At 35.9% G+C, this 12,650-nt stretch overlaps 1 protein-coding gene across 1 annotated transcript in view; it reads left to right on the plus strand.

Moving 5' to 3' along the window:
* The window catches only part of BCO2 (beta-carotene oxygenase 2), a 43,213-nt gene that overhangs the window by 18,864 nt on the left and 11,699 nt on the right, over window positions 1–12,650 (plus strand). Inside the window, exons 6-8 of the mRNA XM_051986966.1 lie at window positions 1,157–1,285; window positions 3,302–3,462; window positions 7,758–7,925. Of these exons, the coding sequence (XP_051842926.1) occupies window positions 1,157–1,285; window positions 3,302–3,462; window positions 7,758–7,925 (458 nt within the window). The remainder of the gene's footprint in view (window positions 1–1,156; window positions 1,286–3,301; window positions 3,463–7,757; window positions 7,926–12,650) is intronic.

The raw sequence follows: 12,650 nt of genomic DNA on the forward strand, positions 1-12,650 counted from the left end.
ACAATGACTACTCTAATTCCAAAGGACTCATGATGAAAATGATAATACATTTCCTAATAGAAATTAATTCAGAGAGTAGATTGAAGCTTCATTTTTTTCCTCTTTATTTCTTTTATTTTCTTCCCCCCCCCCCGCCAGAACATGGCTAATGTGGAAATTTGTTTTGCATGACTTCATATTTATAATAGGTTTTATATTTCTTGCTTCCTCAATTGGTAGGAGAGAGGGGAAGAAAGATAATTTGGAACAGAAAATAAAATAAAATTGAATTTAAAAATTGAAACATTCCACCAAGTGATTCCATGCATATTCACTGGCTTGTCTTCCGTGTTTGGTATTCTGTCATTTCTTATCTCTATCTCTTGGCCTCCCTTGCTTCCTCAAGCCTCAGTTAAAATTCCATGTTCTTTAAGAAGGCTTTCCTGAGCTTTTTCTTTTTTTGCTTAAATTTTTTTCATAGATATGTTTTATTACCCCACCCCCAGTTACATGTAAAAACATCTTATCCTTCTTAATACTAGTATTTTCCTTCTATTCATCACTTCTAGTTTATCCTGTGTATAACTTGTTGGAACATCATCATTTCTATGCTATTTCTCCCCTTAGACTGTAAATTCTTTGAGAGCAGAGATTACTTTTGTTTTTGTGCCCTCAGAATTTAGCACAGTACCTGGCACATATTTAGTGCTTAAGAAATGCATGTTGACTGACTGTATGCCATAGTGTATGCTTGGTAAATTCCTGTTGAATGGGAATATATTGAATTGACTATCCAACTCTAATTTTCATGTTCAGCCAGCTGTTGCTATCAAGGAAGAGAGTTGAAAAATGTTCCAATGGATTAATACAGTTCTTTTTCAACCTGCTTTCAATGCTCTAATGCCAAGGAGACAATTTTAGAATATTAATTTAGTGCTGTGTTTATTATACAACATTATAAAAGAATTCTGAGTTGTAGTTATCAGGCTGGTTGGTATTCTTGTGAACATGTTATCTTTCACTTCCAAACCTACTGTATGAAATCTTCACATCATGAAGCAGGAATGTTTCAGTTTTTGCATTACCACTCTGACTATTTGCTCAGGATCCAAAGGAGCATTGAAGCTTTTAGTCTGGCATGAACATTGCTCTTTAGATGGCTTTTCTCATTTTTCAGGTTCCTTCTATAATGTTATCCAGGTTCCTCCTCAGAAAGCGGACCTTGACGAGACACTCCATGGAGCTCGAGTGATATGTTCCATTCCTTTTGACCAAAAAATGAAACCTTCCTATTACCACAGCTTTGGTGAGTCCAAAGAAAAATAGATCAATAAAAGTTAATGGACCTTACTGGTCGTCATTTATCATTATATACATGGGCTGCTTGGTTAGCATAGTGATTGGAGCAGAGGGCTAAGTTCCTAAGTTCTATTCTATCATTAGTATTTCAGACAGTCCTTCTCATTGTAGCCCTTTGCCCTTTATGCTCTATTTATAAAGAAGAGTGGATAGATGAGTGAGACTCAGTTCAAATTATTACTATTATGGGGGACAACACCAAGCATATAACTGCTTAGTAATGGATCAGGCAGTTAACAAACATTTCATAAGCACTTACTATGTGCCAGGAACTATGCTGAGTGATGAGAATACAAATGCAAGCAGCAAGATCATTCCTGTTCTCAAGGAGAGTATATTCTAATGGAAGGAAGATAGCAGACAAGAAAGTAGAAAAAAAAAGGGGAAGAGGAAGATAGAATGTGGTGAGGGAAGGAAGTTGCGATAAGAGATGATCTTATAAGATAAGAGGGTGATAAGAGAAAATCCGAAGTGCAGTCTGGAGAGAATGAAGCATGGCTAGCCTGGGTGCTCTCCTTAAATAGAAGTTCTGGAAGGATTCATTCATTTGGAAGAAGGGGCTGCACGGACTGAAGATACTTCCCATGTATGAATTCCAGCGCTAGAATAAGCTTCCAGGATGAAAATGTTTTTGGGGTATGTTAGAGAGAGTCTAGAAGGCAGCCTGGAGAGGAATGTCACATTATCTTAGTATCTATTTATTTAATTTTTAAATTTTATCTTACTAATTTGAAAGCTTGTTAGGAAAGAGTTATTTAAATCTTTAGGAAACACCTGGCATATAGTAGGTGCTTTATAAATGCTTATCAGATATCCACTGGACCACTGGGACCATTCTCATTCTCTCCTAGGAATTATCAATTTTACCTCCTTTGAAATCATGGATATTATTTACCTTCATGGCCTAGGCCATGGTTCAAAACCAGTCCCAACCCTTTATTAGCTATGTGGTCATAGAAAGTCTCAATCTCCAGCTGCCTCAGTTTCCTCACCTATGAAATGGGGGTTTTAATAGCACCTACCTGTCAGAGAGGTTGTGAGGATCAAATGAGGTGATGTTTGTAAAGCATTCAGCACACTTCCTGACATATAGTAGGTGCTTAATAAATGTTTATCAGACATCCACTGAACCACTGGGACCATTTCTCCCTCTCTCCTAGAAATTGCAAATCTTATTTCTTTTGAAACCATGAATATTATACCTCTCTGGTCTGGACTAGCAATTAATATTGCACTTAATATCGCAGGTTCTGCATTATTAGAATCACTTTGGTAAATGACTATTAGCCAGTTGGATCAATTAAAAAGACATCTATAGATTTCTTCAGTTTTGCTACAGAAATTGTTTCTTCTCCTACATTTTAAAGCATATTGGCCAAAATACTCCTAAATTGCTGACCCACTGTGAGAAAGAAGAGATCTGAACAGAAAAGATGTTTTTTTTTCCTGTGGACTCCTATGCATATATATAGTATCATGAGAGAAGCTATTTTTTTTTTTTTTGCTCTGGTTCAGCATAAGATTCCCATATCAGATGTGATGCCATATATGACACCTGATTTTTTACATCTAGTATATCTGAATCAAAATTTGAGCCAACAGAAGCTTCTCATTAGTATTTCCTGATATTTCCCTTCATCTTGCAGGGATGGGAAGTGCATTGCACAGCAGAGCTGACAGAGAGCAAGCAAAGAATTACCACTAATTGTGGTTGGTGATTTGCCCAGACATGGTTTTGTATTATCCAAGCTGTTCTCTATAACTCAGAGTTTATTTTTTCTGCTTAACTAAACTCTTAAGGTCCTCCAACAGAATATAAGCTCCCTGAAGTGAGGAACTGTTTCATTTTTACCTTTGAATCTCTTCATACCTAGTACAGTACTGGGCAACAATAGGTATTTATTTATTCAACACTCATTGAGTGAAAAATCAACAAGCAATATTGTTCTTCTGACTCTTTCAGGGATGACAAAAAACTATGTCATTTTCATTGAGCAGCCCCTAAAGATGAACCTGTGGAAAATCATCACTTCCAAAATTCGAGGGAAGGCCATTTCAGATGGGATCAGCTGGGAACCCCAATATAATACACGGTTTCATGTGGTGGATAAGCATACAGGACAAGTAGGTATTTTGAGTATATATGTCAGTGTATTTTGCATACTCTAGGAACTTAATATTGTTTTGGAAAAATTGTTCAGAGATGAATTTCTACAGTCATAGATTGTATCTATATATCTCTACTCTAGTACTCTGGGTACAATTGACCCAGATTCTTGGTCAATTGCAAATATATACAAATTTGCAACACAAATACAAATGTATTTATATACAAATACAAATGCAGGTCTGTGCTCAGAAATAAATCCAATTCCTATTCTTCAAAGGGTTCTAAGAAACCCTTATCATTTTTATGTGGTCCTCTGGGACAGAAACTTAGAATATGGAACTGTATTCGTGGATTGTAAGTACAGGGTTGGAAAATCTAAAAGATTTAAAAACTGAAACCCAAAGATGTTAAATGATTTGCTTTCCAAGGTCATTTAGATCATAAGCGTTTGAGGCAGCGTTTGTGCCCAGGTCTTCATGGGTTCTCTAGAGTCACACAGATACAATGAAGGAGTTCTAATGTTTTGGAAGAAATTTCCACACTGATGATATCATAGGGTATTAGAGAAAACTAAGTAGCACAATAGACAAAGCTATGGATCTGGAGTGAACAAAGAAAGACATGAGTTCAAAACCAGTCCCAACCCTTTATTAGCTATGTGATCATAGAAAGTCTCAATCTCCAGCTGCCTGTTTCCTCACCTATGAAATGGGGGTTTTAATAACACTTAGAGGTGTTGTGAGGTTGTGAGGATCAAATGAGGTGATATTTGTAAAGCACTCAGCACACTTCCTGACATATAGGAGGTGCTTAATAAATGTTTATCAGACATCCACTGAACCACTGGGATCATTTCTCACTCTCTCCTAGAAATTGCAAATCTTATTTCTTTTGAAACCATGAATATTATACCTCTCTGGTTTGGACTAGCTATTAACACTTAATACAACAGGTTCTGTATATGAGAATCACTTTAGGAAATGATTATATTAACCAGCTGAATCAATTAAAAGGACATCTGTGAACATTTCCCTAGCAGTGCCTCTTCCACATAGCAGTTATTGCTGATTTAGGTATTGCATGTATAATAGTCTCATAATTTCTTCCAGTTACCATATAGTGTTTAATGATAAGCTCTCCTAACTCCCTGGTAGGATCACAACAATGCTTACAAAGTCTGGGGTTTCATCCTTCTGCTTCACAATACTGGCTGATGAACAGGTCTATATTCTAGGTTTCTGTCCCAGAGGACCATTAAAAATGATAGGTTTCTTGGAACCTTTTGAAGAATAGGAATTGGGTTTATTTCTAAGCACAGACCTGCACTGTATACAGACCCAGAGGTTTCTAGAGCAGAGATTTTGTAGGGTGGGGGCTGGTTATCAGGATAAAGGTAATGTGGCCCCAGGTACTTCCAAATGACTGACAAACCAGTAACTTATAGTAGCTAATGTAGCTTCTGTAGGGCAGTTCCATCTGCACTTAACCTAGCATAAAAAGCCAACCTGATACCTCAAACTAAAAACTGCTTCTAAGAGATTATTTTCCATTAACATGTGGAGGCTGGCACTGGAGATGGGAAGAAGTTCAGATCATGCTTCTGATACATACTGGCTATGTGACACTGGGCAAGACACTCAGGGCTCTAGAAAGAGACGTCAAATATACAGCCAGCAACATGAACCAGATTAAATGTAATTGGGAAATATTTAAATAAATAATAAAATACAATAAAATATAGATAGTATTATAACTTAGAACAAAGATCAGTAAGAAATAGGGCCACTAAAGTAAACATAAGGATCAGATGAGATAATGTATATGAAGTATTTTGCCTTTAAATTCTAGAAAAATGCTCTTCTACCTTCTTCATTTGCATATATGTTTGTGATTTGCTTTTTTTTTTTTCCTAGCTTTCTTAGTTGATTTTCAGAATTTCTAATTTGGTATTTAATTGGAGTTTTAAAATTTGTTCTTCATGTGATTTGTTTTTCTTTCTAAATAGAATACCTTGAATTTGATTTAGTAAAGCATCTCTTCTGGCATCCCTTATAACTTAGCACCGATGGGTATGAAGATTGGATTGTCAAGGGACTGACTACTATCTCCAGAATTCAAAAGTATAGTCTCTAGTTCTTTATTCTTAAAATTACACTTCAGTTTTTATCAGGGAGTTTACCTTTAATAGGCAGCTGCTACAACTTGGTATACCCCAAAGGCTATAAAACTGTGTATACACTTTGATCCAGCAGTACCACTCTTGGGTCTCTATCCCAAAGAAATCATAAAAGAGGGAATAGTACCCACATGTGCAAAAATATTTGTAGCAGCTTTTTTTTGTAGTTGCAAAGAATTAGAAAATAAGTGGGTGGGGAATGACTGAATAAGTTATGGTATAAGGATGTAATAGAATATTATTGTTCTGTAAGACATGATGAGCAGGCTGATTTCCAAGAAGCCTGGAAAGACTTACATGAACTGATGCTGAGTGAAGCGAGCAGAAACAGGAAAACATTGCACATAGCAACAGCAAGGTTGTGTAATGATCAGCTATGATAGACTTAACTCTTCTGAGTAATTCAGTGATCCAAGGCAATTCCAGTAAATTTTATCAGGAAATGCCATCATCATCCAGAGAAAGAATTATGGAGACTGAATGTGGATAGAAGTATACTACTTTTGCCTTTTTTTCCTTGTGAATATGACTCACATGGAAATATGTTGAAAATAAATGTACATGTATAACCTATATAAATTGTTTGCTAATGTGGGAAAGGGAGAGGTAAGGAAGGAAGGGAGAAAAAATTGGAATTCAAAATCTTATAAAAATGAATGATGAAAACTATCTTTACATATAATTGGAAAAATAATATATTATTAAAAATTTAATAAGTAGGGCAGCTAGATGGCTCAATGGATAGAGCACAGCCCTGAGTTCAAATCTGATTTCAGACACTTAATACTTTCTAGCTGTGTGACCTTGGGCAAGTCACTTAACCCCAATTGCTTCAGCAAAATAAATAAGTTAAAAAAAAAGTCAGCTAATAGACACAATTCGTTTTAAGCAAAGGCATATGCTAAGATGGAGTAATATGAACAGTGGTTACAAAATATTTCCCTTCCTCACTCCCTTATCATTATGAACTTGAAAATAGTTTCCCACCAATACAGAAAATGTCAATGGGAAAGGTGAACACAGACCTAGAATTCACTGAATATTTAGAAAACAAATGACCAAAGCAACATATATCTCTGGTACTCTAGAACTCTGATGTCTTTATTCTTCTTGTGGTAATCTCATGCTATTTCTTGGTTCAGCATCTCTATTGGGTGAGTCTACAAGAAAAAGCTTTCTGAGTATGCTCTTCAAAGTTTAATTCTCAACTGCTAGATGTAATTCTTACTTTAATCCATAGACATTTCTCTTCTTTGCTGCTAGAGGTCTTGCTTCTTTGAAGCTGCTTTCTTACCAAAGTACTATTCCTCTTTATGTCCATGTCTCCACAGTGAGTATGGATCTTTTTGTTCCCTGTTGTAATGTCCTACCTGTGCCTGAAACTATCTGGAACTGTTCTACTCTCTTTTAATGGATAGTCTTTTACCTGTCCAATGGATAGGTTTCCTTCTAATTTTATCAGATAGAACATCACACTTTAAAAAGGGATAAGTGGGTGATAATACATCTTTGCAACTCTAAATATCTTATTACCTGTTTTTTTTTTTTTTTTATTCCTTGCTTTCTCCAATTTTATCAACTAGGGAGTGGTGGAATGGTAAACCACAAAATTTATATCTTTTTAACTTTTTAACTTCCTGACATCACTAGTAGCATATTTCTACAATTTGCCAAGGACTCCTGTTTTTCTGACTCTGCTTCTCATGGCTTTATAATGTCCTAAATTGCTATTTTCTATCTATATGTTGAAGATATTCTCTGATTATCTGGGTCATTGATAAAGATACTGAATACACAGTCTTGAGCTATTGCTTGTAGAATCTGGGTAAATTTCTGTTGGCTATACTGACCCAACAATGCTACTTTTTTGAATAAAAACTTCAAACTTTTGGTGGTGGTTTTCTAACCCTATTTCTTCCATGTCTTTGATGAAGATGTGATACACAGCAGAGTGAGTGTACAGTCCAAAGATCCTGTACCACTGTCAGAATATGCTACTTCTAAGTTTGCCAGATCAGCCATACAACCATATCAACAGAAACCTAACTTTTGATTTCCCTATATTTAAGCTACATGAATCCTAGTGTGAGAGAAGGAAAAAAAACATTCACTTTTTGTTTTCTTTCTCTGCAGTGCCTTCCAAGGATATTTTATAGTAAACCTTTTATAACTTTTCATCAAATCAATGCCTTTGAGGACCAGGACTGTGTTGTAGTGGATCTGTGTTGCCAGGATGATGGTAAAATCCTGAACATTTACCAGTTACAGAATCTACGGAAAACAGGGGAAGAGCTGGACCAGGTAAACTTTTGTTTTATATATGTAAGAAAAGAGAAAGCCCCATATGTGAGGAAGGAGATCAGGTGTGGTGGGAACAATGTCCTTGTATAGAGCTTGAAAGGAGGCAGAAGAGACATCTTCAAACTCTTTTCCTTCCGCTTTTCTCTAAGGAAAACTTTTATTCCTGCCAGGAGGGAAAGTAGGAGGTAAGAATTGGAGGCCACCACTCTGTGTTCTTCAGAGAAGTGGAGTACCATTTACTTCCTTAAGATTATTTGTTTAGGAGGTATGATCAGACTCAAGCTAATTTTGATCACTTCGCCCTTGGGGAGGAGTGGAACATTCATCTCTGCCAATAAGAAAAATGTCCCATACCAATGGGCTTTGGAAAGAGGTAAACTTTTAATGGCATTAAACCTGTCAGTACCAGGCTTAGGTGTAAAACTGTTTGCTTCTTTCTTAGAAATTACATATCTACAAGGATTTGAAGTAATTTTATAGTACTGAAATCAGAACTACTCTTTTGTTTATTTAAGATTTATATTTCAACTACTCCAAATGAATTTGAGGAACCTTATAAAATCAAGAAGTGATATGGAATGGTAGATAGAATTATGGCTTTGGGGTCAGGAAGGCCAAAGTCCACATTCTACTTTATAACATTTACTGCAAGACTTTTGTTGTCTCAGGTTACTTCATAGGAATTATCTAATAATTTTCAGATTGATTTTGATCTGCAAAAATGGAGGGAGCTCTCCTACTGGATTGAAATTACAGATCCTTCTTATGTCCATCCATCGATAAAATCAAACACAACACAAAACAGGATAACTATAAATAAAAACTGAACAAAATTAATTAAAAAGAACAGAGAATTAAATATAACTAGAAACATGAAATGAATTGATTACTGCAGCTGAGCACAGAATATAGCCATTTGTTTCCTGGAAGCCAAAGGATAAAAAAAGAAACATGTTAGGTTGGATAATTCTCATTGCACAACAAATGAAAACAAGTATGTTTATGCTTTATTACTTCAGGTACTCGGTAATTCATCCAGTGATGCAGATCATAATCCCTTCTTGATTTTGTAAATAGTGTTTATTTTCAGTTCAGGGATTGTCCTGTGACCCTCAAAATTCATTATCTAGTGATTAACCTTCTGGAGATGAGTCTCTCTAAATTTAGCTAGACTAGTCCTTGTATAACCTTGCCAACTGCGTTCTTAAATTCTTCCCAGCTTGGTTGGGCATGTAGACCACATAGTCTAGTGTACATAATTTTTGGCAACCCAGGGTCACCTCAATGTTATAAGCATCTGTGTTGGTCTTTTTCCTGGTACTTAAGAAGGATTTATACTTCTTAATTCAGCAGTCTCAAAATAATAATATTTTATTAATTATTAATATATATTATATATGTCATATATAATATAAAACATTATACATATAATTAATAATGAATTTCAAAAATTATAGAATTACAGAATCTTAGTGTTGTTAGAAGAAGAAACTGAGACTCAAAGATAAGTGACTTGGTCACATAGGAAATTTATGGAAGAACTGGGATTAGAAACCAGATCCTCTGACTCCAGTCTAGGACTATCAGTAGATAGCACTGTAGTGATTCTTTACTGTGACATACTGCCCCTCCAATGGACTTTGCTGCCTGAAGTGTTGGTTTATACTTGTAAGATATAAGTGTATAGGTTGTCTAAATTATAGATATAGCTCCTGTATGATCTGAGATATGGACAACCTTTGTACTCAGGAGGAAGGCCACACCTGCATCCCCAGCATACTAGGTGGGTGATATCTCCTTTAGTCTCTAAGAGGGAAAGTAGAATAGAAACTTATCTATATACCACTCCTGAAATATCTCTGTTCTGGGGTACAATAGGTTCAGAAGGAAAGGTGCTTTTCCGATTATTTTTATGAGAGATTGCCTAACCTTACCAAACTCTCCGCACCAAATGCTATTTACACAGAAAAAAAATCACAAATGATATATAACAATAAAATCCATTTTTTCCAAGCAAACCAGCAAATGAAATCTGAGTTTTGTGGTTTGAATATACTAGAGAATATCCAAAAGTAAATGGGATTAAGGTGTCAATTTAAACCAGGAGAGAGATTATCTATCCCGGGAAGTTCTTCCTCAGCAATCTCTAGAATTACAAATCCTGAATGTTAAAGAACATGATGGGTCCAGCTCCCATACATGTCTGCAGTCTTGAGTTGTAGGATTCTGGAGAGAAGATGGGATTTTGTCATTCAAAATTTGTGTTCTTTACTGACTCCCAGGAGAAATTCAGATCTTGTGGTGTTTTGGAAATGTCTGAAACCAACTGAAATAAGTCCCTTATGCAAGGATATGCTTGAAATTGGCCCAGCCAATCAGGAATCATAACTCCTCCTGCCTACTATGATGGTATCTTTCCTCAAAACTGCTCCTGGCTTGGTTGGAAGCTTGATTACACAAGAAATCCAAGGTGGATTTTTCTGATAAGTTTTGACATGTTAATTTTGTGTATTGTTGATTAAAGTGTGATCTATATGTTTTAAAACACAATTTTTTTTTTTTTTTTGGGTCATGGATACTTTTGACAGTCTGATATGGCCTGTGGACCCTTCTCAAAATGATTGTTGCCTGCATTCTTAGTTGAAAGAAATGCTAAATTTTAGTGAGACTTTAGTGAAAATAATAATGTAATATTCCTCCCATTTAACTTCATAGACCCCCCTTGAAATATATTTATGAAACCCTTGAGGATTTGCAGATCCCAGGGTTAAGAACTTACTGGTTGTTGTCCTTAGGTCTCAAAGAAGACCAAAATGACATTACTATATTAGAGCTGAGTTACAGTGCATCTGACTGTGGCTGATCAGACCAATATGAGCTCAGAAAGCTTTACCACAGGTTGTTCACAAATAGTCTCTATGAACATTTGGGGGAGTTTCTCTAACTTTGCACATCTCGAATTTCCTTTGGGATAATTCAATTCTGCTTCTTCACAGAGCACAGAGTCTTCTCTGACAAGGTCACACCATGTTGAGTGGTCCTGTGCCAATATCACCCATGTTATGCAATCAGTTCTAAAGTTCTTAAGAGACCTTGAAAGTGTCCTTGTATTGTTTTTTCTGACCACCACATCAGCTTTCGCCCTGTGGTTCTCCATAAAATAGTCTTTTTGGCAAGTGTACATTTGAAATTCAAACAATATTGTCAGTCAGAGGGAGGTATGCTCTCTGCAGTGGAGTCTGATTGCTTGACAGTTTAGTTTGAGAAAAGACCTCTGTGTTTGGTATTTTATCCTGCCAGGTGATCTTCAGAATCTTCCTAAGACAATTCAAATGAAAGCTATTAAGTTTCTTGGCATTGCAACAATATACTATCCAGGTTTCACAGGCTTTATAAACAAATATAGAGAACCCAGAGGTAACATTTCATTGCAAAAGTTGAGGAGTTTTATATTCTTAACCAGATTGTGTGCCCAACCCGCTTCTCCATGGAGGGGCATTCAGAGAGTAAGGCCTGTATTTTCTTCGAAAAGGGAATTCTTTTCTAGTACTTGGACAAATTCTTGGTTGAACTCCTATGGTTCTGTACCCTATAGAACATGAAACTCATTTTGAAGGACAGGTGTTAGTTATCTGAACTATAAAAAGACTTTGGATTAGCCCCAAAAGGCCATCTAAGTAGAATTATATATTCACTGGTCTGCCAGGTTGAGTTTGGTGTTAATGCCTTCTTTTGTAGTTGAATAAACTGACTTGTCAGATGGGATTATCAAATATCATCCTTTTAAATGTTGGCAGATGTCTGTCAAATAGAATAATTTTCATTTTGTTTTAGTTGGTGCTAAGTTACTCCTTCTAACAACAATTAGCCAATAGATTCAGCTGCTTCTTAAATCTGCTCCTAATTAGAGATAATAAAGCTGTGTAATCAGCATAGAGGCAGATGCTTGTTTTCCCATTTGCTGTGGCTAAAGGACATGCATCCAATTTATCAAATGATCCTCTCAGTTATTTAAATATGGATTGTAACAAGGTATGGACTGGGTCAAAATCCTGTTCTGTAGCATTGTAGATTAGCAATTCATTTACCTTCAAATTGTTCTACCCTATCCCTTGATTTTATCGTAGTATTATGATGTAAATTTTAAAGAAACATGAATAGACTAGGATTAATAATAAGAGCTGGCAATTATATAGCTCTTTGAAGTTTACAGAATGTTTTTCAAATATTACCTTATTTTATCCTTATAACAACCCTGAAAGGTAATAACCTTGCAATTACCATCCATGTTTTACAGAAAAGGAAATTGTAACAGAGAGGCTCAATGACTTGCCCAGGATCCCACATCTATGATGTTTCTGGGGCTAGATTTGAACTTGGATTTTCCTGATTTCAGAACAAATTATCTATCCTCTGTACTACCTAGCTGCCTGTCTTTATTTATACTAAGGTTAAATCATTTGTCCATGAGAATATTACTGTCTATCATATATGGGGCTATAATTGAACCTGATTGCCAAAGGAAAGGCACAACCAGTTTAGGTGAGGACAGTGCTCTGAACACTGCAGAATTCAATGTAGCCAGCAAGGTGTGATTGAAGGAACACTGAATCTGGGGTCAAAGAGATAGGTTCAAGCCTAGGTTCTGCTATTTAGTACCTATATGATTTCATAGAAGTCACTTCTTTTGGTTTTAGTTTAGTTTCTATAAAAACAAAGGGATCA

This window comes from Antechinus flavipes, chromosome 3, assembly GCF_016432865.1.
Source record: "Antechinus flavipes isolate AdamAnt ecotype Samford, QLD, Australia chromosome 3, AdamAnt_v2, whole genome shotgun sequence".
Lineage (NCBI taxonomy): Eukaryota > Metazoa > Chordata > Mammalia > Dasyuromorphia > Dasyuridae > Antechinus > Antechinus flavipes.